The sequence below is a fragment of the Pungitius pungitius genome, chromosome 17 (genome assembly GCF_949316345.1).
Source record: "Pungitius pungitius chromosome 17, fPunPun2.1, whole genome shotgun sequence".
NCBI lineage: Eukaryota > Metazoa > Chordata > Actinopteri > Perciformes > Gasterosteidae > Pungitius > Pungitius pungitius.
In genome coordinates this window covers 4,574,605-4,600,580 of record NC_084916.1, presented here as the reverse complement: position 1 = coordinate 4,600,580, position 25,976 = coordinate 4,574,605, and the positions used below count along the sequence as shown (strand labels likewise).

The following is a 25,976-nucleotide window of genomic DNA, read 5'->3' as shown; positions in this document are numbered from 1 at the left end:
TGAATTATTTGTAAAGGGATATGTATCATTTAAACAGTCAGCTCAAACTCCCAGATGTTGAGGACTGAGGGCGCAATTACGCACGCCCTGCGTCTACCTCGCCCCCTTTTTGCCATCACTCTCTCTTTCCGTCTCTCTCTCTCTCTCATCACACACACATGCACACACTCTCTCACTCTCCGTGGGAGTAAGTGTGTAAGTAAAGAAGGGAAGAGGGAGAGAGAGAGAGAAGGGGGAGAGAGAGAGAGCGTGATTCCAGGTCTCTCTCTGTTGCTCTCTCCACTTTGGGTACCCATTCTGACTCAATGGGGCTTCAGCACTAAGGGGTTAAACGTTCAAATAAAATATATTTATTCAGCCCTAAATCCCCTTTTGGTGTCTAGGTTTGATGCATTAAGGCAGACGGACACGTAACCATCAAGAAAGGTCTCCAGGAGAGAGGCAGAGACGTCTCCAGAGGCGTGCCTGGCTGCTCTGCTTCAGTCGGATAACTTCCACCGTACTCCACATTTACAGCTCCTCCAGGCCGGCCAACTGCTGCGACACTATGGATACTGGAGATTGTCCCTACCGGAAGAAAAGGAGACCATGGCGCATGGACTTCTCACCCTTCGCCTTGGGGACCCTGGTGCTCATCTTGTGCCAAACCACCGTGGTCCGGGCAGGTAAGACGGGCCCTTTTTATTTAAAGTTTATTGTGGGTTTGGCCACCTCTGGGTCTTCGTTTATTACAGTTTGGAATGTCTTCATCCCTCACTGTCTGCCTGTATTTTCCGTGCGTAAATGCTCATGTGTTGTGGGACGCTTGCGCACCGACCATCCTTTTATTGTTTTAAGTTGTTTGAATATTTGGACGTTCAAAAGCTTAACTGCCGTCAAATTTCAAAAGCATCCCAGCGTGACTTATGTTTAGTTCCCTAAATGCCTCATGTGATCATGGTACCGAACATATAGGCATTGACAGTCTTAACTGTGATCTTTTTGGTGCTGCGCCCCATAAAATCAGAAAGAAAATACTCAGTATTGTGTATTAAAACAGATGTTATCAGTCAGTTTAAACCTGCCCAGCCCCAATTGATTGTTGCTGCAGAAAAGCATTTACACGTATTAGTTACTATGTTTGGAATACAAGCTGTTTTTGATCGTTTCTCTGAACCTTCTTCCCCTGTTTTCTGCCCGTCCGTCTGTCCGTGCCTGCGCCTGCGCATCCTGCTGACAGGTGTCACCTTGTGCTAATAATATTAATTTCACTCCCAAGAATCCTGGTGAGCCCTCTTGTGCCCCCCCCCCCCTCCCCCGGGGGCCACGGGGTAGGACGGTGCAGTCGCTTTTGACCGACTAAGCATCTGGTTTGTCCAAACCGGGTTCCAGTATTTCTGTGTCCCGTGGACGGACGGGGCTGCCAGCAGGGACCGTGAGCTCAGCTCAGCCGGTCCATCCGTCACGTTCCCTTGTAGGACAGCAGTGTGACGTGTGTATTCTTTTTGTTACTGGTAGCAGAGATTAGTACAGGGATGTTGAGAAGAATGGTTTATACTGGTGGTTTCAAACATGTTCCCAGTGGGAAGTGATTACTTTTTGTTCCGTCACTGTCCTCAGGTGAAGAGGAATGATCTGAATGCGCTGCAGTTCCATCGCGCACCGCTAGTTGTCATAAGTGTTGTTTTCTAACAGAGGACCCATTGATTCACTGATCAGTTCAGAATGACACGCGGCGCGCCATTGAGACAAATCAAATGACAGAGAAATGCATCATTTCGGGTTTCTTTTAACGATTTGTGAGGTTTTAACTGGCCATTTTAAATGATGACATTTCGTTGGACTACGTTGGAAACGTTTTTATTCTGACTATTATTTATAGTAATATGAGTGTGTACGTTTTTTATCTCCTCGTTTGGAGACAGCTCGCGGAGCAGCGCGCCTTTTGGGACACAATGCGCCTCCTCCAGTGTGTTCTTTGGCCCCGTTTCCAAATGCAGATTGCGCGAGGCCATCGCACCTTCCCGCGGTGTCCCGCGTGGATCTTGGAGACGGAGGCCTGGGCCGTGTTCTGCTCTCTATGAATAGGGTGTAGTGTAGCCGCGCGGGAGTCAAAGCGTCCACTGTGCGCGTGTCTGTGTGCGCTTTGTACAGTTCTGTTTGTGTACATATGCGCCTGTAAGGTATGGAGGGGTGGAAATGTATGCCACACGTGTGTGAATGTCCCTCTGTGTGCAACACCTCGTGCACGTTGCATCTGTCATTTAAAGGAAATACGTCAGACGCGATGTGCGCGCGACGGTGCTCTTTTGAAACGCAATCATGTAAGAGTGATACTATTAAAAAAGACTCATTTAACCTGCTATTTATTTCTATTTTGCTGCACGCACGATGGACCACGTTCGCGCGCCGTCTAGACACAGAAAGCGCATGCGCGCAGCGTGGTGCCGCCGCGCAGATGTTAGTGTGAACTGTAACAGGGCCCCACCCAAGCAGTGAAAGACCGATTTAGAGAGCACAGTGGTCAGAATCTTTCATGGTTATTCTCTTTTCCCTGAGAGCAGACTGGGTGAGGAGAGTGAGGGAGGAGGAGGGAGGAGGAGGAGGAGGAGGAGGAGGCCTGCAGCAAGGTATGAAAGCTGAGTGTTGTTCAAAGGAGGAAGAAAATCAGAGGGCAATATTTTCTTGACATGGATGTTCCTCAACTTCATTTCAAAGCTGAGCGCTCCTCAAAGGGCCGTCTGTCTGGGTCTCTCTCTCTGGTGAATAGGGCCACTATATTTGCTGGGACTGGGTGGTGTCTTCAGTCTGCTGGTACTTGCGATCCAGTCTGGCAGCGTTGTCCCTTCAGTGTCTCCCTGCCGCGTTGTCATCATTTCCCCATGGGCCCCTGTGGCTGTGGTGGTCCACGTGTACAGAAGGTGCACGAGTTAAGAAGCACACCAGGCGGCTCTCAGACAGGGTTTGAGGAGATGTTCATATCTCAGCCAATCTGTCATTTGTGATGCACCTAATCATGAAGCACAAAGAAACAAACTGACCTCCATCATAACCTGTTCATTACCAAACTCAGTTGGTTCCCTCAAAGTCAGAAGTTAATAAAAGACATGTGTGTAACTCAGAAGGGCCTGTTTGTGTCTTAGTGGTGGTTAGCAGGTAAAGCCGAGGATCTCGGCTCTGAACCATCACCTCACACTGCAAACTTCTCCTTTCTCCAGATGTGAAGGAGCACAGCGAGTAGCAGATGGATCTTTGATGGTGATTCAGCGGTTTGTGTGTGTGTGTGTCCAGGCTTTTTGTTTTATCAGAAGATGTAGTGGAGGCCAGCAGAGTAATGACAGGCTGTCTGTATATGATGCTATTCTGAGTCACTGTAATTCTGTGGCACAGGAGCATGCAGAGCCCAGCTGTGCTCCCACATGTAATATGTAATATTAGGGTACATCTCTTGACCAGACATCAATTCAGTTTTCCTATGTGGAATTTGAACAGTTTGAGATGGTATTTTGACCACCGATGTAGAAGAAAAAGAATCTGTTCATCACACAGAGTCCTGACCTGTGTGTGCATTGCATAACTTAGTGAGGGAATATTGGAAGAGGCCTTATCGATGTACTCACATCATCAACATGCCTTTCCTTTACTCCTCCTCCAAGTGTTGCCTGTATAAGTGACTTCATCACAGTTCTGTTTTTAAATACCTTTAATTTAAATGTAGGCTTAAAGTAAAACCTCGTTGACTCTTCCTCAAATGACCAAAGTGAGTTTTTGTTGCTTTGCTGATTTAGATTTTTTCTTTATAAATGATGAGTAAATTTATTGCAGTACCTTTGCAGTTTTTAGATGATTTGAGTTTTGTTATCATTTATTTTGATCCAGTCCAGTTAGTGTAACAAAAGAAATAATATGAAGTAGCAGCTTTATATCATTAATATTGTTGGCATTAAAATGTCATATTGTTAGAAAGCTAAATAAAGTTAGCCGCTCTGTGGAGTAGTTTAGTGTAACCAGTGCTTTATCTTTGAAAGTGTTAAAGATAGCCGAGCAGGGAAGAGTGACCGACCCACACAGACCCACCAATGGGCCCTGCCCGCCTCCCGGTCCTGGTGCAGTAGGTCTTGCGGTGTCAGGATCCACCCTGAGGTCTAAAGTAAGACTGCGGCCTTCAGTCCAGAAACCACACGAGACTCCAGCACGACACGTTGGCAGCACAGACCGGCACAGGCCGGCGCAGACCGACCGGCACAGGCCGGCGCAGACCGACACAGACCGGCACAGGCCGGCACGGACCGGCACAAACCGGCACAGACCGACACAGACCGGCACATGCCGGCGCAGACCGACACAGACCGGCACAGACCGACACAGACCGGCACAGGCCGACACAGACCGGCACAGGCCGGCGCAGACCGACACAGACCGGCGCAGACCGACACAGACCGGCACAGGCCGGCGCAGACCGACACAGACTGACACAGGATCTCGTGATCTTATCTGCAGGGAGAGAAAATAAATTAATGTCCTAACAATATTTTTCCTTCATGATAAGGATTATTAGAGGGAATCAAGATTGACTTAGAAGTTTACTAAATAATGACTAAAACAACCGGACCTGCTTGACCTGGTAGTTTCCCTTCGGTGTTTATCTACAAAAATATCTCAACAACATGTTTCACTAGAGGGCTGTTAACTGACTTAAATTGTGGAATAAAAGTTAACAATAGACCTTATTTAGAACATTTAACCCAAAACCCATTAAAGAAACCCATTGGCTTCTAAACGAGGGAAAGCGACTCACTTTGGGGTTTCTGGACTCATTCTCTAGGTCTCATGATCAACTCCCTTGTCAGGTATGTGGTTTACACAAGTAGACACAACGTTCACAATTGTTTTGATCTTATAATATCATTTCCTTTAACTCTACTCCTCCAGGAGAGTCCACTACTGCTCCCCCCCCCCCCATCAGGGCCCCTAATGCACACTGGCCACATGACGTGCTTTCTACATGATAATTAACACCACAACCCTGATTTTCTACTATATAAATAATGCAGAGGTCTAATCATGCCTTTCTTACAGCATAGGTACTTATAATGGATTTTCTGTCTGTGTACACAAGGCTTTATAAATAAATGGTAACTACAGAGCAGCATGTCTAAAATGAGTACCTGCAGCAGCTCGTACGCCGAGCCGTGGTCACGCTGCACGGCTGCCGTTTACTTTACGCCCTTTTGGGGTTTCATGCGGAGGAGACCCAAATATTTAGAAAGAAAAATGGTGTGGGAATGTGTGTGTGTGTGTCAATCTAGTCACTGGGTCGGTACCTTTATGTAGAACCGTGGGAGAATTTATACCTGCAGTATTTTACCCCAATGAAGGAGTCTGAATGTTCATACCGTTTGGATTGTAAGTATATATGATTTCAGTAACACAAAGTTGTTACTTAGAGAGTACGTACAAACGTGTACCTGTTTAAAAATAGCAGATTAACTTATTGAGGATATTACAGGAAAGATGCATGAATGACACATACAAAAAATGGTCAATTAACACACAAATGATCTCTACGAGGACTCGTAGATAAGGCCATTCAGAATTGGATTGCAGTGTTTTTTTTTAATCAAATGACTCCCCAGGAGTTAACCTGTGGTCAATATTGCACATGCCTCTGTCTAACAATGTGGCCGTTGTATGAGGGGAGAGGTGAGAGGTCAGCGTGTCAGCTGGAGTGTCTGTCTGGTATTTGGCACAGCTGTACCAAAAGAGGAAAGGGCGCACACCAACAGACATGTGTGCATATGCACACACAGACATCTGTACACCGAGTACCTGAGACTAACTGTTTTCAGTTGTCACCTCACACACGTCTCTGTGCACACAACACACTCAGCTTACAGCCTGGAACGTTATCACTGTGTTAAAGGACTGTCTTTATGCCTCCCATTAATAACATATACATATGATTTAATACCATGGGTTGTTTTTCCTCATTTACTTTATCATAAACTAAGATCAGATAACCCTTTGTTAGTCCCAAAGTGAAGAACTCACACCATTTATGTTTGTCAAGTCGCTCACCCTGTTCAGGGACAGCGTCTCAAATAGTTCAGTAAGCGTTGTTTATCTCTCACTGTGTGTGTGTGTGTGTGTGTGTGTGTGTGTGTGTGTGTGTTTGCATAGACTGTGTACACATCAACAGTGTGTCTCTCTGCGCGTGTGATTGTAAGTGTGTGATCAGGTGTGTTTAACACTGCGTGGTTCACTTCAGGCTCTCTGCTCAGTCAATCCAATCCTTTCAGCTCCACCTGGTGGCGGCCCAGGAGAACTACACAGATTCAAACTGATGAAAATCATTGCACTTTTAGTAGTGGTTGTACATTGTGCCTTCCCAACTGAGCATCACGTTAATCCTGCTTTTCTAAATGTGCGATATGTTGCTATTTTGGAGAGATAAGGTACAGCATAAACAATATATTGAAAGATTTTTTAGCTTTACTGCTTCTAAGCACCACAGAATACTGATACGATAAAAAAACGCAGATATGCCTGCACTTCTTCTTTGGTTGAGTTGAGCTGTTTGCGCTGTTCAAACTGAAAAAGTTTCAGAAGGGGAACATCAACCAGAACCAATTTATATTTAATTCCGACTCATTAGTAACGTCAGGTAGATGAGTTTTAGTAATTAAAGCACTGTTTTAATGTAATGTCTTAATGGCTGCAGTGTGATTGGCCGGCCTTCACATCAAAAGGCTGCATCCATCTGCTAGTGCTCATGGTGAGAGGAGTAAGAGGAGGGTTTCCTATTTGCCACCCTTCGTCTGGTGAGCTGTGTGTGTGTGTTTTCTTTCCTTCCTGCCTGGGCAGTGTGTACCTCTGCGGCCCCTGCGTGTTATTTTTGTGGGTGTGATTGCGGTCCTCCAGGCAGGAAGGGCCCCGGCTGCAGGCGTGAGCTGGGCCGCCAGCGGGGGAACAGAGCGCCACATTGTACTGGGCGTACTGGGGGAGCTCGGCCTGCAATCGGATCCAGTATCCTGCCATCACAGAACCACGCTGGCTCCTGTCACTGCCCGAGCCCCCCACCAACCCCTACTCCACCTTTGCCTGAACCCCTCCCTCAATCTTCTCATTCACAGCATTCCTTTGCAGACCTGCAGAATTCTGGAAAAGTAGAAGGGAAGAGTTTGGACATGGCACACACACCATTTATGAATCCTCCTGTTCCCTTTGAATATTGTAACTTTATTCATTAGTCATTACACTGGACAAAAATTCATGAATTTTTTCTTTTGGATTTTGGTTTATCGGCTCTGTGGTGTAGACCCTCTGAAGCAATGTTAACGGGCCATTTGCTCTGTCAGAATAAACCTCAGCACCTGTGGGCCACGTGGACTAACTGTTAGACCTGTGACACTGGGTGTCCCCTAAACACGAGAGCCACAGGAGGGTCACTGTGGTTTTTAGGGCAGCTGTTTAAACCACAGTGTTTTGTGATACAGCAGATGACATGACTTCCAACTTAGTGTAATAAAGTCAACCTGAGCAGAGTACTCACTCTCCCACTGCACGTAGAAGATTGTCAGTTCATTCCATGTTTCCCTAAGAGCACGAACGGTGCTTTTCAAACTGAAACACGCAGACTGACGAAGTGCCTTTGAGCAATGTGAGGAAGCCGACAAGGTGCTGGTCGACCTCAGAGTGTGAAAGTGTAGGCATGTGTGTGTCTCATGTAAACTATCACTGCCACTGGTGTGCGGGTCCATGTGAGCTCCACCAGACTCCCACACGCAGCCTGGACACCGGTGTCCCTTTCTGACCTCATGCCAGAATGTACAGCAGGTGCCATTGTGCACATCTCCTGTACCTGTCCCTGTGAGCATTAATGCAAGAACTGAGCTCATGTCTTCATCATCTGGGCCAAAATGTCCTCTAGTTTTGATACAGAAACATTGTACAGAAGTCAGCTTTGAAAACCAAAGGTAGAACTTCACAGTGATGTCTATTCAGCCTGGAGAACGATGACCCTTCCTAATAGTTGAGATAACACCTTGTTAGGTACATTTCTGTTTTCTACTACACGTTGACATGCGTCAACATTCAAATGTCCGAGTGAATACACCTGTATTCACCCCCCCTCGGCCTGTTCTGATTGGCTGCCGAGCAATGTGAAGCGGAGCTTGTGCAGATTAATAGCTAACGACGGTTGTCTTGTGTTCCTCAGACCCGGTGGACGTGTTGCGGGCTCTGCAGGTCCCCTCCCTCCCCGAGGGCGTGAAGAAGGTCCCCGGCTTCTGCACCTCCCGCCGCTCCGGCAGCCCCGACCACGCCTACCGCATCACCAAGAAGGCCCAGATCTCCGCCCCCACCAAGCAGCTCTTCTCAGGTATCAGAACTATTTTAATCTAAAGACAGGGCATTCATTTTCTCTCTTATATGTTAAGGCTTTTTTTCTCCGGTAAATATAAAAGTTTGTGTGAATTTTATTTTTTTCAAAAGCTACGTTTAGAGTTGCTTAACACATATAAGATCATGTTTAGTGCATCTACGTAGTTCCACATTCATCAATGCCACTGCTGCTTGAGGAGGGTTTATATTTAAGATATGAACCTAGTTTCATAATTACATGTGGGGATGTATTTTAAACAGAGCTCTCTGCATATAAAGTATAATGATATGTTGCAGTGTAGCTGTGGCACGGAGCCATAACACATTAACTGACAGAGAGAGAGAGTGGCACTTACAGTGTGGTTGAGTCAAAGCTCATTTTGTACTTCTATCTTGAGGTTTAGCTGCCTTCTCCAGCTGGTCCCACCGTGTGTCCTCCTCCTCTCTGCCAGCCTTTTTGTTTGTCCCATTCCTCCCTTTTCACCCCCCTCTCCTGCTTCCCTTCTTCTTCTTTGGCTCTCAGTTACTGCCTCCTTCTCCTCGCCTTTGTTTCCTGTCCTGAAACACCCAGACGCCATTCTTGTAACGACCCATATTGATCACGTGATCTCACCCTTTTCTGCTATCATGCTCTTCTCCGCCCCCTTCCTCCCGTCCCTCCTCCGCAGGTCGATTCCCGGAGAACTTCTCCATCATGGCTCTGGTTAAGGCCCAGGCTGGCCTCCAGGCCTTCCTCCTCTCCATCTACAGTGAGCAGGGCATCCAGCAGCTGGGCGTTGAGATGGGGCGCTCCCCTGTTTTCCTGTATGAGGACCAGAACGGGAAGCCGGCCCCCGAGGACTACCCACTGTTCAGAGGCGTCAACCTGGCTGATGGCAAGTCAGTAACCAGCAACAACCAGCTTGTGACTGGTTTGAGACGACTCGTTTGGGGTCGTGTGTGTGTGGGGGGGTGTGAGTGTTGGAATGTAACTGGGAAGAATCAAAAAGCTTTCACGTCCTGTAAACCAGGCCTGTAGTCGCGGTACACATTTATTCGCCTTCCGTCCCTCTTCCTTGTCTCCCCCCCCCAGGTGGCATCGCATCGCGTTCTCTGTCTCAAAGAAAAATGTGACTCTGCTGGTGGACTGCAAGAAGAAGATGAGCCAAGCGCTGCCCCGCGGCAACCACGCAGAGGTCGACACCAACGGCATCACCGTGTTCGGGGCCCGTCTGCTGGACGAGGAGGTTTTCCAGGTGAGGACCTGTCCAAGCGCACTGGCACCGCGCTGCTGGTGACCCAGGAGGTAGGAGAACCAGAACCAGGACTGAGGGGGGCGGAGCGTCAGACTCTGCTGCAGTAAAACGAGAGGTTTTCTAAAGGGAGTCTGGTGGCACGCTCTCTGTCCAGTTAAATGTTCTTTCTGTGGTGCGGCCCCAGTACCACATTTTACACAGACCGGTACCGGTACACGCCCTGGTAGTTGGGCACCACTGACCTATATAACTCAAACCAAATTGCAGATTGATTTGATGGACGGGTGTCATGACATTAGTGTCTGGAATTGGCTGGAACGATGTGAGCATGCGTCCCATTTTGTCCAACAGTACCAGTAAGATAAGGGGGTCATATGCCTGTTTCCTTCCATAGGGAGACATCCAGCAACTGCTGATCGCCTCCAACGCGCAGGCTGCCTATGACTTCTGTGAACACTACAGCCCCGACTGTGACTCCGCACTGCCCAGGATGCAGGCCCAGGACCCCCACACATACGTGAGTACCCCCCACAAAGCATCACAACCACATTCCTCCACATATGAAGCTTTAATCAAACCAAACCTGCGACATAGCTTTACACAGATCCCATTGTTCTCTGAACACTGTCAGGCTCATCTATAGCTCCAATAAAGGAGACCCAAATTGAATCTGTGGACTTTTCCTTTTCTAAATGATAGTCACGTGTATCTTGCATTGAAGGCTTTTGGAAGATCTGACATGGAGAGATTTGGGGGAGCTCATCCAGCTTCTATCAGGACTGAGAACGACTGCCTTTATAGATACTTCCGGATCAGATGATCCAGTTAGGAATATTCCTACATGAAAGATACTCTCTCACCCTGGGACCTGGTCACCATTTAAGCAAAAAGTTGTGTGAGGAAAGCTGGGTCAGATAGTAAAGAAAAAAAACAAAGGTTACAACCAATGCACCAGTCCTTCAGAAAACAAAGAGAAGTCCTCAGGCTCCGTTTGGGTCGACCTGATGACGTCATCAAAGTGCTGCTCGCCCTTTCTGTCTTCCTCCCGCATCCCCTTCATCAGCCCCAGTTTGTATCCATCCACTTTCCTCCTCACCTGCTCGGTCTGTGTGTCCCTGAGGTAGATCACGGAGAAGCAGAGACCTTTCATAGCTTTACATAAGAACACCTCTCAAAGCGGCCCCATGTCCGTCCTTTCACCCTCTTGGGTTTCAGCAGTATCTAGTTGTCCCTTTGTTTCCTGCTCCACTGCGATGGAACACAGAAAGGTAGGGGAAAGCGGATGATACAAGCTGACCTGTCCCTGCCCCCCCCCCACCCATGTATGAAAGAAAGAGAAATTCTTCAGTACATAAAAAAGCTAATTAAGAACAATTCCGATAAAATGAGACATGCAAGCATTTGGCATGAAGCTGGCTTACTGAGACTGGTCGGGCACATGACATACATCATCAGCTTCGCCTCCTTTCATCTCTCACATATATACTGATATTTGGGAGCTGACTTCTCATCCATCCAAAGTACATGACCTTTGATTAACAAGCCTGCATGGCGGATCAGTCGGTACGTAGTCGTATCAGTCACAGTACGGAGCCCCGAGACCCCCTCCCCCCTTTCCTCTTTACCTTCATTTAACCGTAATCTTACTCGCCTCCACTTGGAGATCCACTCTCCCCCTCTTCATGCGTTCCTCTCTTTGCTGAGCCGTCTTTCAGTCCATCCCCGTGTCTCTCAGTACTTTGATGAGGAGCAGGATGACCATGAATACCCTTCTCATTATGAGGAAGCAACAGTCCACCTCTCCTCCACCCAGTCAACAGGTGAAGAGGGAGCACGGGAGAGGGAGGACACCATTGGGGTTTTGAGGAAGGGAGGAGAATGAGAGGGATAAGGCTTGACTCATAATATAGGTTTATAGGTCAATTAAATTAAATGAGCATAATAAAATCCAGCATTCCACACACCTCTCATCCCTCATCGTTCCATACCTCCTTTTTTTAAAACCATATCTCTCACACCTCGATTCCACCATCTCCGTCACATCGGATTACATTCGCTCCTCATGATATTTTTTGTCCTTGTGTCATTCAGCATGTTGTAATGTGTGTACGTGTGTTCAGATGTGGCCAAATGGGGGCACTGGGGTGTGTGTAAGTGCAGCTGTGTTGATGCACACACATGCACACCTTTTTAATTTCATCACACAGCAATCCATCTCTGACACAGAGGGGAAAGCAGGAAACACGGTGATTTGTCAGTCATGTGGTCTGCCTTTTTGTTTGAATCTGTGGAGAAACTCTTGTGTCTTATTTAATATTTCAAACCAATGGAATAACTGATGACAAACTAAGAACTTACAAATACAATAATAATGTTTAACGTAATGACTGACGTAATGAATGTTGATCCTGGTCAAATAGTATCAGAAGATTAGTTTTGTTTACTTCAAAATAACCGTGTTTTCCCTTTTTAAAAAGGGCAGACTGCAGCTATGCATAAAGCAACCCTCAAGCTCCAACTTCTGACCAAATTACACTCTGTTTTACCAAGCTTACTCTAAACCACTTGGTTACAAAATTTACAGGATTCAGAAATGTGTTTAGAATTAGCTTAGTGATTGAAAGGAAACACGGCCATTGTCATTTATGATAGACTCCACCCATTTCTTTCATATATGCAATAAGCTGCAATATTATTTGACCAGGGCATGGGTCTGTTGTGTTGTTCCTTGCATGGTTTCTTTATTGTTGTGCATGCTTGTACTTCGGGGTCATTAGTTTCCATACCAACGCCCCAGTTAACATGGGGGATATCAATGCACATGTCTTTGTCTTGTTATATGCATCCATGGTTCTACATCTTCTACGCCTTTGTGTGCCATACATGACGTATGTAGTGCTCGCCTGTTTTTCATTCCCACTGTTTTACCTGGATGACATTTGGGTTTGTTTATTCACAATGGTAATTTGCATGTCATTTTATTATAGCAGCATGAGAAGAGAGATTTAATTGTGTACTGTTGTTTTCATTTTGTGTTTCTATGTGTCTAAAGTGTACTTGCATGCTCGCCTGGCATCGATGCTCCTCCCCTTGTTTGACTAACAGCAGCAACGTTCTCTCTAGTTGGACTGCTCAGTGCGTTGTAATCGGCCTGTGAGTGTGTGTGTGTGCGTGTGTGTGTGTTCAGCATCAGCTTCACCTGACCATCACACCCTCAGTGCCTGGGTCGAGATCATTTTAGCGCAGAAATACTGCTTTGTCAATTAATATTGGGAATGGCATTACTGGAGAGATCAGCAAACCTCCTTTTAATTCATTTGTCTAGTACTGGTGTCATTTGTATTTTTTGCTTACCATTTTAAAACTTGTATTACTCCTCTGCTGTATCCAGTAATGCCTGTACAGTCTCAGTAAACCAAGCCTTGGCCATCTCTATGTCATTGTTTCTCAAAACATCCACTCTTGTCTTTCTCTCTCCTTCTGTCCATCCCTTGTTTGTGCTTTTCACCCCACTCCCAACCTTTTGTCTTCCTCCTCTCTCTCTTTGCCAATATGCACTTTTACATACTAAACACCATCTCGACCACACATTTATTGTGGATATTAGAAGAAGGCCTCCACCAAATCCCCCCCTGTCAAACCAAAACCCACCCCAGCTAAGCCGGCAAAGACTGGACCAAAAAGCCCTGTAGTTAAGACTCCTTTTCCCACCAAAGCTCCCAAGTCCTCCCCAGCGAAGTCAGCTAGAGCAAAGCCAACTGCCGTAGAGATCCTCTTGTCTAAGATCAAACCAACAGCAGCAGCTAAATCTAAGCCCGTAGCCCCCCCAGCTAAGAACGGTAATGGTAAACCAGCTGCAGAGAAGAAGGCAAATGGCAATGGAAAAGCAGCAGTTACAAAAACCAATGGCAACGGCAAAGCTACAGCTGAGGCTAGGCCCACAGCTCAGGCCAAGGTGAATGGAAATGGAAAGGTTTCAGCTGAGAAGAAAGTCAACGCTAACGGAAAAGTCACTGTTGTGTCTAAGACTGGCGCAAACGGCAAAGCTTCAGCAGAGAAAAAGGCTAATGGGAATGGCAAAACTACCATTGAGGCCAAAGAGGTTAAAGTCAAAGTTAACGGCAAAGCTAATGGCAAAGTAGACAAGAAAGCCGCAAATAAGGCAAAAATTGAAACCACTACAACAGCAAAGGCTGAGAGCGTTGTCAAAGTAGAAAAGACTGTGGTCAGTGCAGCTAAAGTAGCTGCCAAAGTAGACGCATCAAAGGGACCTAAACCCACAAAAGCATCAAAAGCTGAACCACCAAAAACAGCAAATCCTGTGGCCACCAAAGTTAAAACTGTGGTCACTAAAGTCTATCCGGTCAAATCAACAGTGGGCAAAGTTGTGAAAAATGTGGTTGAAAAGGTTCCCATCCCGAAGAAGGAAGCTCCAAAACCCGCCCCTGTCCGGCCCACTCCACCCAGACCCACCAAGTCCAAGTCACCCGTGGACTTTAATGTCAAATCCCTGCACAAACCATTCCCGCCCTTTGGAACGTCCGTGGTGAGTGGATCCGCTGCCACAGAGAGGAAAGCTACCAACAGTTACCAACAGGTACAAACAGAAGGCCCGTACATGGCCCAGTCCCATCTGATCAGGCCAGTGCGTTCCACCATCCAGGGGCTGCAGCAAAAACATGGCCATCCTTTGAATTCTTGCCATTATTATGGGTCGCAATAGGTTGCAGAGAGTGCAGATTTTGAGGTAACTCCTCGATGGTGGACAATCTGGTCTTCAGATGGAAGCTGGTTGATACCCAGCTGGATGTCTTCTCCCTTGTATCATATGATCTTTATGATAACCCCAGCTTCTCCATATGATATGATACAGCGGTGCACATGGAAGCATGGCTAGTTGTACAGCTTCGTTGATCTATACTTCATATTCCTACCTTCAAGCTGGAACTGGATCTCAGAACCTGAAAACACTCCACTCCGCCTCTTTCTTTTCGGGGAAAGTCCTTAACGTGCCACTGTGATGAATGAGCATGGATTTCTGTGGCACAAAAACTAAACCTTAGACAACAAAAATACTACCCCATTGAAAACACAAAGAACACAACCAAACTATTCCGTCACTCTGTCCCTCTCTCTCTTTGGACCTGTACTTTCTCTCTGTCACCTGTCTCGCTGCCTTTGGCCATTTTGTATCAAATATGAATAATGCAGCCTCACAGAAACTTTGAAGCAAACATGAAATGTGTGCGACCATTGGAAGTTACACTTCATTCATACTACGAAGCTGACGGGATTCGAGGTAGAAGGTCATGGAGAGGTTCATGGTCAATTGACTCAATTAACTCAAGTAGGTTCTGTGAGGCTGTTTATTGGGGTTGTCGCTGTGCTTTCTGGTCTTGGGTGAAACTACACATCCCAGAGCATCGCGTTACGATCTGAAGGGATGGATAGAGGCTCTCAGTCCTACTTCCAGTAAGAGCAGACTTCCCCCTTTCATGAATTTTGAGTTGAAAAAGCAAAGAATGTTCAGGAAAACAAGAAAAGAAATCTCAGCAGAAGTCTCGATGACTCCCTAAATCTTGCGTACAGCAAAATTTATAGTTATTGAGATACTGAAACTACCTGAAATTTCTTTTGTAAAATGGATCTTTTCAACTTTAAAGATGCAAGTTGCCAGTAAGATTATTCTTGGCCTCTGGCAACCGCAATTTTATGAAGGGATCCATTTTTCTACTTTTAACTCATCATCACTTACAAGCAGACTTTGACCTAACCACGCTCTTCAATTCAAATCTGCTTACTTCTTCCCTGCTACCCCAATTCCCGTCAACTTGACCAATCAGGATGTAGATACTGAATATTCCGAGGCTGGCCACACCCCTACAGAGACTGATTATTTCTATGAGGAGACGGTGCCAGAGGGTGAGGTGATTGGACAAGAAGAGATCCCCGTACAGGTAACAAAGAGAACTCAGAGACACAGCTTATAGAACACATAGAGAAACATTATACAGACCTTTGGAAAGTTTCACCCAATCTACACTTTAAAACATAAAGGACAGAATTTGCCAAATAGCACACTGACAGAAACGAGAATAAATCGTCACCAGGGGAAGAGGACAGTCTAACACCTGTGTGGTGGTGAGCCCAGTCTTTATTAACTAGTAGTTATAGCTGAGTCGCTCTAAACTTTTCTAACCTCACATCAATGGCTTGTTGGCATCGATGCCACATGACAAGACCAGAAGAGCTTTTTCAAAGAGAATGCACCACATTCATCTGCTTGTATCGTCAAACATTTTTACGTGGCTCCGTTTCTCTCTGTTCTCACCTGAAGATCCTTCATTGATCCAGTCGTGATCTTGACATGAGAAAGAAAAGGGATCCGCGTAGGAATACTTGATATGCCGTTCAGATGGGGATGAATATAATGCATTCTGGTTTGAGATAAAAATCTAACTGAACTAAAGAATACAGTAATCGTACAATTTGAGAATGAGTTTCTCACATTTCTGATCTGTTTCTCACAGTTCACATTTTTTGGCAAAAATGCATATTGTCATCATTAACATTTTATCTGTATTAGCTGACTTTGATATGATTTGGTATGTCTTTGGGACAGATGTACACGTTATTGTACTATTGCTATCATCAATTGTTTAGATTATTCTGTTGTTTTTCCATGAGAACAGTACAGCATTTTCCCCATGGATTCACTTTACTACGGTAAGTGAAATAGAAAATAACCTAGTGTGGCCTCTGCATAGTGTAGCACATAGCAGCTATAGTAGCACATAGCAGCAGTGTGTTTCCACAAAGACCCAATGGAGATATGCTTTGGTGGAAATACATGTTGTTAAGATAATTAACAGGAGAATTACAGGATAACTTGCTAATCCATAAATGAGACTGAAGCAGCTGCATTAAGGACACCAAATGTCTTTTTGTTTTCTGTCCTTATGTTACTGTTTATTTTGACAAGGTAAGACTCACCTCTTTCTATATATGCCCCTCTCTTCCACTCCCCATCCCTGTATTTCTCTTTTCTTCACTAACATTTTCTCATCATACACACCTCTCCCTCTTCCTTCCTTCTTCCTGTCGCATCCCTTTCCTCCCTCCCTCCATCCCCCCTGTCGTGCCCATGGCTGTGTCCCGTGGCGGCTCTGATAAACCCAAGCAGCCCCAGGTGGAGACAGTGTTGGTGGGCGAGGAGGTAGATGCCACCAAGGCAGGCGGTGCGGGCGAGGAGGCCTTCACTGAGGAGTATGTGACTGGGGACGTGGGCCTTAAGGAATACGACTATTCCTACAGGGACTACAATGAGCCAATACCAGAGAGCCGAGGGGGCGATGCCAACATGGGCCCCGCCCTGTCCGCTGTGACAGACGAGGGAGGCGTAAGTCTTTTTGCATCAGACGCAAAAAACATAAACAAAACCGGTTTCAACCACCTCTGAATCCTTGATTGAAGTGTATTCCAAGTCCTCTCCAATGACTTGTTTGAGTTTGCCATTACGACACCAATTATTTGTGTGTTGGAAACCTCTTACTTGGGGGGGGCGAATTGGAACCCAGATGGGTTGGAATGGACCTTCATTCTACCTTCTATTTATTTTATTGTATTGGGATTTACTGTCTGTTTCAGTTTTCCACCCAAAGTGTGATGTAAGTAAATTCAAAATGGCCTCGATGCAAATAAGATCCATAGAATCCATTACATGGCAGGCATGCTCAATCCATCACAGAGACACCTGTGATTGAATGCATTTCCACTATAAGGACCAGGACGTAGTCCACACACCGGTGGTTGAGATGGGTTTATTTTATTTGTTGTGTAGTGAGTAACTCAGGAACCCAGGAGGAAGAGCTGTCACCACGGTAGAAGCTATCAGGGAGCCAAATGAGCTTAAACCATCACATATGCAGCATAAAGCGGCATTTGGATGCCTGCATCCTCTTTCTTGAATGCCCTTTATTGCTGCGTATCGCTGGTCAGCCCCGATGATTCTCTGTAAGTAGAAGTAACAGAACGCAGAACCACTGACTCATCGGTATTTGGACGACAGCTAATGACTTTGTCACAAGCAAATCAGGTTTTTATTTCATCTGATTTCCTAGAGCCTTTGATATACTGTAGCAAACCAATGCGGGTGTCATCATACCTGCCTCCTATGTGTGTGTTTGTCCTGTTGGGTTCTCTGTACTGACTATGCTGTGTTGTTGGCTACATGTGTGTTTTCCTCAGGCCGCGGTCAGAGGTCAGAAAGGAGAGAAAGGAGACCCTGCTGTTTTGGAGCCTGTGAGTTCCCAGTTGTCTTTAAGCAGAAGAGGCTTGATTTATTTTTTTGACGTTACAGTTTCACACTTCAGATAGATATGCCTCGTCATGCTGTAAATGATAACTGCTTTGGGAGAGAAACTATGGCTGTCTTGTTTAAAAGTCTCAAGTCTTATTGCTGGCTGATTGCCTGCACTGTTCCAAAGTGGTTTCACTGGTTCTCAATGAGCCAGTTTACATTTCAGTGACTCACAAAGGACAGACGACAGTGCAGCAGTTGGAAAGGGACGGATTCCTCCAGTAGGATGCAAATTGTTCTTTTTCAGCCCAGAACATTGTACCAGTAAAGGTCCATTATGAACCGATAGAAATATCTTACGAAATTGAGTGTGAGCAAAGAGAAAGGTATTTTGTCCTCCTGCTAAGGTTTGTAACTTCATTGGGACTCCTGCAGGGTATGCTGATCGATGGACCTCCAGGCCCTGAGGGACCTGCTGTAAGTAAATGTCCCTATTTTAACCTAAAATACATTTTACAGAAATCTAAACATTAAACAGTAAATCAATACTCCTGTATTTTTTCTTTACTCTCTTAGCGATGAAGGATTGTAGGTAGTTGTGTAATTAGCTGGTTTCCTGTACTGATAGCCCATAGCCAGTACTCTTGCAGGGTTGTGAAGATTAACATTATTCTTTAGCTGCTACTTTTAGGATGTACCAATGCAACGCCGTAATACAGTCCGTAATCAGAATACTTAAGTATCCTTCACAATTTATTTTAGGGTCCCACTGGCCCCTCTGGCTCCTCCGGACCCCCTGGCTCTGCCGGTGACCCTGGCGAGAGGGTGAGGTCTCACTTCATGTCAATCTGTGCACAGACAGTAAGAGATAGAAGAGATGTAAGAGACTTCACTTCTTCCTGTCCATCCCGCAGGGTGTTCCTGGTAGGGCCGGTCTGCCTGGAGCGGATGGAATCCCTGGACCTCCTGGGACCTCGGTCATGCTGCCCGTGAGTCACCTTCTCATCCTTTATTAGGAGTGGATTGATGTTAAGTTCAAATTCAATATTCTCTGTAGTTTGGTATGTTCAACACAAAGAATCTGCAGAAATGAGATGCGCATGTGGAGCAGTTAGGGGTTAGGTGTCTTGCTCGGCTCGACATGGGACATGAAGCAGCCAGGGTTCAAACACCAACCTTCAGTTCCCGGCGCACCTTCTCTACTCCATGCGCCACGTAGCGCAGAATTGGGACAATTCTTGTTGATGGATTCTTTCCTTTCTCCCACAGTGGCGTCCCACCATTCATCAGGCAAAGCATCCCCTCACGCGTTGTTTTCTTTCTTCTTTTTGCAGTTCCGTTTCGGTCAGAGTGGAGGAGATAAGGGGCCTTCTGTTTCTGCACAGGAAGCTCAGGCAGCAGCCATCTTGTCTCAGGCGAGGGTCAGTCGTCACTTTTACTTCACATTCCCACCATGTGGCTCCTTTGCCTCAACGATGAGAACATGTGACTTTGCTATTTATGAAAAGAAAGAAATGACATGATATAGAGAAGACCTAGTCACCAGTAATTTGTTACTTCATAACAACTTTCTACTTTCAGATTTTCGACATGTAGCGGATGTTTTCATCTAGAGAGATTTATAGATTTTTCTGTTTGACATAATGATTACAAGCAGCCATGTCCCTCAGTGATCATTGATTGTAAGATACCTTTGTCTGCAGATGGCTCTGAAAGGACCTCCTGGGCCGATGGGATTCACTGGGCGCCCCGGACCCCTGGTAGGTTCATTTGAAACCTCCCCTGTTCATATCAAGAGTTTGTTGTTCGAGGTGACTCGATAGACAATACAAAACAATGTTTTACCTGTTCCATCATGTTTACGTCACAATACGTTAAACTAAGCTGCTTCAATTATTCTTTTGTCTAATTGTTTAAGGGCAAATATAAAGTATGATCATTTGGTATTTTTCAGGGAAATCCAGGTGGTAATGGTCTGAAGGGAGAGAGTGGTGACCCCGGTCCTCAGGTAAAAAACACAGAATTGACCTTTGACCTTACACCAGATTCAAATAATTTAATTCATTTTCAAATTATGTAATTCGCCCTTCCCTCCACAGTCATCATGTATGGAATTATTGAATGTTTAGTGGGAGAATACTCAGCTCACATCTAAGGCAAAGATGTATCACACACATGATTCCTTGCTTCTTTCCCAGGGTTCCAGGGGACCGCAGGGCATGATGGGTCCTCCAGGCAAATCAGGAAGAAGAGTGAGTTGGAAAAGTGTCTTGTGTTGTTTTGGCCAAGAATGAAAACTAAACATGGTTATTTGGCAAGTGGGGAGCCTGTGTCCCACTTATAGAGAGCCTTGTTAAACCCCCTGGTCCTCTGCTGGTCTCCCCACAGGGCCGGGCTGGTGCTGATGGTGCCAGGGGAATGCCAGGAGAGTCTGGGACTAAGGTGGTAACCTCTCTCTGGGGCCATTCCTCCATTCAACATGAACCCTGTTGGCTTCTGTGTTCGCTCTTTTTTGGACTTCAACAGATGCCTGCGTTTGAATAAAGGAAATACTTGTCATTTAAGTGCAAATGTACAGACAATAACTGTGACTCGGTCCACAACGTTAAACCTCTACTTACATTGTGAAATTAGAAATCAGCAGCTCAGGCTTTCTCTGGTCCCAAACTGTACAAAGCTCACTCAGCTCCACATGGGCTGCATTCCTTCATCGCAGTGATGATACCTTCATGTGTGTTTGTCCCCCGCAGGGTGACCGTGGGTTTGATGGACTTCCTGGTTTGCCCGGTGACAAAGGACACAGGGTGAGTCTGAAATAGCAATCACAATTAAAAGGCCTCATAAACTTTTGATTATAAGTAGGCAGTAGATGATTTAAGGGGGAGGGCCCCCTCCATGCCTCCTCCGAGTGTGAGTGAGAGAGAGAAGGAGAGAGGGTGTAAAGGCACAGAGGATGAGGCTGTTAGTCCAGCAGTCTGACTCATTGGCTTCATGTCTGACTGAGGTCTGCAAGTCTCAATCTATGGCCCAGACGATGGCTTTGAAATATCAGTAGCCTAACTGGGCTTTTTTATTGATTACACAATCAATGTTTCTTTAGCAAACCGAGCAATCACCACAGAGAAAATGAAAGTGATGCCCTCCTGAACCGCTCTCATGAAGTCTCGTATTTTAAACACAGCCTCCACTCCTACATGATATTGATGATGTGTTTGGTTATCTTCTTTCACTTATGGATGTATATCGTTTAAGTACAGATGTGATTTTTTTCTGAATTAGCAGATAGATTTGTGATTGTTCACATTGAGTTCACTTCCAGCAAAGCAGACGGCCCATTGTTTCTGCGTATCATCATCAGTTAGCTCCGGCCCGGTCTGAAACATCCGCCTCTTTTCCACCAACTGTCATATAGTCGTTTAACATTTTTGATGGATTTGGAGCTAGTCACAGTTAAACAATTTATAATAGTAATACTCGTTAGAGAGAGCTTAGAAGAAGAACATCTCTATCGTCTCAATCTTCAGGGTACGTGGTGGTTTACACTCTTTTAGCTTTAGCTCCCATTAGTTTTTGCTGCTGAATCAGTTTGACAACCTGGACATAATTTTTACCTGCTTTTCAATGAAATCAAATGAATGGTTTTCGAAAAATGGATGTGATCATCCAGGACAGTTATGTTATTGTTTTTGGTCAATTGAGTTCCTGAATTGTTCTTTTCTATAATACATAGAAATGGTTGTAGTATCTGTGTTGTGGTAGTAGTAGTTAACAAATATGCATAAGAACTGTAATACTTGACTATCCGTGACCAGGGTTAAATTCTTTACTCTTTCACTCCTCAGGGTGACTTTGGACCATTAGGACCCCCAGGAGCTCAAGGGGAGGACGGAGAAAGGGTACAAAAACATGAGAAAAGATTTTGAAATAGTTCCAGGCACTACTCAGAACATCTTGTCATTGTGTCACTCCATAACTGTTGATAATCAGCATATTTCCGTACTCAGCGTGTGGTTTCCTATGTATGTGTTTCCAGGGAGACGATGGAGAAGTTGGACCAAGGGGTCTCCAAGGTGAACCAGTGAGTGTTTCCATGACAGTACAATTGGATTTGAAATCTCTTCCTCATTTTATTGTCTCTGTTATAAACAGCATCTCAAAACTGAGCCAGTGTATCTATCTGAAGCCCTAGTGTTACGGAGGTAGGGTGGTGGTTACTGTAATGTACAGTGGGATGACCACGTGTTCTCTTTGTGACAAGTGGGATTGCATAAAATTGGAGGTCTGGATCCAGACTTTTTCAGCTTCACTGATAACACTATGAATCAAAAAGAATCAATAAACAACACATCATGAATAGAATTGACATTACAAATGTTTTAAAGTAATACAATGAAATCCCTTTTTTGACATGAAAGTGAATTTAGTAAAGTAGACGCTACTGGAACCGGCATATATATATTGGTTGTCCAAATATCTGTGTTATTTATCAACAAACGGTAACAATTATTGGCCAATAATAGGCAGCACTACTCCATACTCATCTGTTGCTTTGTCCTAATGCAAATGTTGCTAATGTAGCTGATGTTGACATTTAACCTTCCCATTAATACAAACCTGCATTATGATTCATTCTAGAATCCATTGGTTAGGCTGTTTAAATCTGTAAGTCCTGACAGATCTTGGTGTGTGTGTGTGTGTGTTTGATTCTAGGGACCTCGTGGTTTGCTCGGACCTAAAGGTCCTCCAGGAATCTCTGGACCTCCTGTGAGTAAAAACTATTTCACAGTGCATTGTGCTGCTGTTGTTTTAGCTGTATTGTCTGATCCCGCTGTGGCCACTGAGCTCCTCCTGAAGCCCTGTGACCTCATATAAAGACGGGGTCCAGTAATCTCAATAGGAATATGTAATGGCCCCACACTCACCTCAGAACAACACAATGACACCTTAGGACCCCCAGGATGGAGGCAGCCATTTGTTGATTGACTTGGAGTTTTCAAACTTTCCAAAGTAGCAGCTTGAGGCTCACATCCTATCATCGTTATTATTACAAGTACCAAATGCTCTGATCATCCTCTTTGCTCCTCAGGGTGTACGAGGCAATGACGGGCCCCACGGTCCCAAAGGAAACTTGGTCAGTGTCACCATCTTCTCAACCATGTTCTCCTGCAGCGTCGTACTTATGAACCAATATCACCATGTGATCTCCTTTCTGTCCCTCAGGGTCCCCAAGGAGAGCCGGGACCTCCGGGTCAGCAGGGAACTCCTGGAACTCAGGTGAGACGGAGGATAACAGACTAGTGATATGTACCTAAGTAGTACTAAGGAATTGTGTGCTAAAGACACACAAACTAAAAGGAAATAGCAATGTGGACATTGTGTATTTACCCATCCATTTATTCATTTTGCAGGGTATGGCAGGACCTCAAGGAGCACTTGGACCCCCGGGAGAGAAAGTAAGAGAACGACGCGGTTAATGTAACGGATTCAGCAGATTTCACTCTTGAGGTTTTCTGCGTATCTAATATTCCATTGTATGCAGTGCATTGTGCAGCCTCAGGTCTTTTTATTTGTCATGATAGTGGAAGGACACATAATGCAGTGATTGTACCACAGTCTGGGGGAGACTTGCAGTTTAAGAGGAAAGGAAGATGGAGAGACAGATTCTTGAAAGATCTGAGATTTGTATTTTTGTACTGATGTTTATTTATACAATAGTAATATATTACATTTGCACCGAGGTCCAAGTAATGCACTGTAACTACATTGTCAAAAGGTCAATAGAAAATAATAAATAATAATATAAATAATAAGTGAGGGAAGTTGGGGGAGAGTCTGTTACCATGAAGATACTCACTTCGGTTGTACAGAAAACCTTCGATTAGAAGTCTCATACCATGCACTGTACTGTACCATGCACTGTACATCAAGCTCCTCATACAGAACATCTCCTGGTGGGACGCTGTGACAGGTCAAGCAACCGCATACGTCGACTATCCCTCATCAAAAAACAACAATATAATAATCCGTCACACCGTTCTTGGCTACAACGTCCACTTTCCCGTTTGAAAATGCTCCAGACACAACTGCAACCAGCCCTAAAAGGGTTAGAAAATAAATCAAACTTGTCCAGTGCATTTACATCTGTCGATCAAAGCTAGAAGCTCACAAAGTAACAGGTGGCAAACAGCACGCTCACTGCACCATAATACGTCAATATCCATAACATTTCTCTCAGGCAAACCTTCCCAAAGTTAGGACAAAACCAACATCAATACTCATAAAATAATATGCTGTTTGCAACGGAAACATTGTTCTGTTTTCTTTGGAGTGAATAATGTCCTGCAGCCAGTTAGCTAGTTTTTACTTCTGAGTGGCGCTCTCCTCCACTCTGATTAAAACAAGGCGTTGAACATGCAGATCGTCCAATCACAGGTTGAGTTAGACAGAGGTAGAAAATCCATAATTTCACTGCATTCAGGCCTTTACTGAAGCCTTGATTTGTTCTGCTTCACTCCGTCAAAGTAAAACTTTCCACAAATACTGTCTGTTACTGACTTTTTAATTGTTTTTCTCTGTGCCATCTCTTCATTCATTTCTTTCTGAGCAGAAGAAACAAGTTACAAAGGATTTATTAAGGGATGTGGAGTTGTTTGATAATTGTTATTTATGGATCTCTGTATCTCTTTTACATGTTTAAAGTTATTTTCATTTCCAATTAGCTTTGATAGTTAGATGAGAATATTTTACCACATTCAATAAATGAAAATGTGAAGCAACAGCCAGCAGGCGATTAGCTTAGCATAAATAATTGGAACAATGGGAAACAGTTAGCCTGGCAAACACTCACCTACTGATAGTGGCCGAGTTACTCTGAAAGGACATTGGAATAAAACGTTGGTCTCTGAGTGATGGGATCCGCCTACAAACCATCACATGGCGCCTCGCGGCTCTGTCCAGCTCAGCTTTACTCGTCTCTGGTGTTTTACGGCAGTTACCAGCCGGCGCTCTCTGGGCGCTCATTAACGACCACATCTTCTCCTCCAGGGTCCCACGGGGAAACCAGGTCTGCCAGGAATGCCCGGCGCCGACGGCCCTCCTGTACGTTCGCCTTCTTCTTCCTTTTTCTTTGTTTTTTAACTGAATGAAGTTAAATCCAACGACCCTGAATGTCCTTCCTGAGCTCCCTGTCTTGCCTTCTCAGGGTCACCCAGGAAAGGAGGGGCCTTCTGGCACCAAAGGAAACCAGGTGGGTGTCAATCACACACACTCCATCACATCGGGTTCACCAACTACACATGAGACTCCCAAAATGAAGCATACCACATGAAGGAGTTTGATTAAAATGTCTTGAAAATCGACATACTTACTTGAAGTTTATTATTATATATAATTTATTATGTTAACTCGTCCTTCTTTCTTTGATCTTCTCAAGGGTCCCAATGGTCCCCAGGGTGCCATCGGTTATCCCGGCCCTCGTGGCATCAAGGTCAGTTCAGTACATTTTGCACAGTATACACAACTTTTTTTTTCTTTTTTTCTTGTGCACTTGTAATTAAACTGAAACTGCACAGCTTATATGTCCTCAGCGTATCGGTGTATTGATTATGCAACGCTTTCATCGCAGGGAGGTCAAGGAATCCGTGGACTGAAGGGCCACAAGGGAGAGAAGGTAATTTAATACTTCCACTCAGTCAAAGCAAACTCTACCTTAAATTCATGTCAAAGGCTACGGTCACATCTTTCTGTAACAAGTTTATATAACACTAAATATGTACTGTGTGTTTTTAGGGAGAAGATGGCTTCCCTGGAATTAAGGGAGATTTTGGTGTCAAGGGAGAGAGGGTAAGGCAGACTGAAGTACTCGTTTGGGTCATCGATGGAAGGGACGATGAATGAACTGATGGACTCGTTCCTTCTTCGCCTCTTAGTTTTGCTTTGTCTCCTGCTGACAGGGTGAGCTTGGAATGTCGGGGCCCAGAGGAGAGGATGGCCCCGAGGGGCCAAAGGGCCGCGTTGGACCCCCCGGTGAGATCGGACCACTTGGTCTGGTTGGAGAGAAGGTACAACCGGAGCGCCATTTC

At 45.2% G+C, this 25,976-nt stretch overlaps 1 protein-coding gene across 1 annotated transcript in view; it reads left to right on the top strand.

The window, feature by feature from the left end:
- Positions 1 to 244: 244 nt before the first annotated feature.
- The window catches only part of col11a2 (collagen, type XI, alpha 2), a 38,153-nt gene continuing 12,421 nt past the window's right edge, over positions 245 to 25,976 (top strand). The window contains exons 1-30 of the mRNA XM_062558638.1: positions 245 to 665; positions 8,198 to 8,359; positions 9,030 to 9,240; positions 9,434 to 9,596; positions 9,991 to 10,113; positions 13,204 to 14,193; positions 15,440 to 15,553; positions 16,780 to 16,995; positions 17,844 to 17,897; positions 18,331 to 18,372; positions 18,658 to 18,720; positions 18,810 to 18,884; positions 19,230 to 19,316; positions 19,599 to 19,655; positions 19,850 to 19,903; positions 20,094 to 20,147; positions 20,284 to 20,337; positions 20,646 to 20,699; positions 21,738 to 21,791; positions 21,929 to 21,973; positions 22,606 to 22,659; positions 22,982 to 23,026; positions 23,116 to 23,169; positions 23,304 to 23,348; positions 24,940 to 24,993; positions 25,097 to 25,141; positions 25,328 to 25,381; positions 25,520 to 25,564; positions 25,684 to 25,737; positions 25,848 to 25,955. Of these exons, the coding sequence (XP_062414622.1) occupies positions 548 to 665; positions 8,198 to 8,359; positions 9,030 to 9,240; positions 9,434 to 9,596; positions 9,991 to 10,113; positions 13,204 to 14,193; positions 15,440 to 15,553; positions 16,780 to 16,995; positions 17,844 to 17,897; positions 18,331 to 18,372; positions 18,658 to 18,720; positions 18,810 to 18,884; positions 19,230 to 19,316; positions 19,599 to 19,655; positions 19,850 to 19,903; positions 20,094 to 20,147; positions 20,284 to 20,337; positions 20,646 to 20,699; positions 21,738 to 21,791; positions 21,929 to 21,973; positions 22,606 to 22,659; positions 22,982 to 23,026; positions 23,116 to 23,169; positions 23,304 to 23,348; positions 24,940 to 24,993; positions 25,097 to 25,141; positions 25,328 to 25,381; positions 25,520 to 25,564; positions 25,684 to 25,737; positions 25,848 to 25,955 (3,348 nt within the window). The 5' untranslated portion in view covers positions 245 to 547. The remainder of the gene's footprint in view (positions 666 to 8,197; positions 8,360 to 9,029; positions 9,241 to 9,433; positions 9,597 to 9,990; positions 10,114 to 13,203; positions 14,194 to 15,439; positions 15,554 to 16,779; positions 16,996 to 17,843; positions 17,898 to 18,330; positions 18,373 to 18,657; positions 18,721 to 18,809; positions 18,885 to 19,229; positions 19,317 to 19,598; positions 19,656 to 19,849; positions 19,904 to 20,093; positions 20,148 to 20,283; positions 20,338 to 20,645; positions 20,700 to 21,737; positions 21,792 to 21,928; positions 21,974 to 22,605; positions 22,660 to 22,981; positions 23,027 to 23,115; positions 23,170 to 23,303; positions 23,349 to 24,939; positions 24,994 to 25,096; positions 25,142 to 25,327; positions 25,382 to 25,519; positions 25,565 to 25,683; positions 25,738 to 25,847; positions 25,956 to 25,976) is intronic.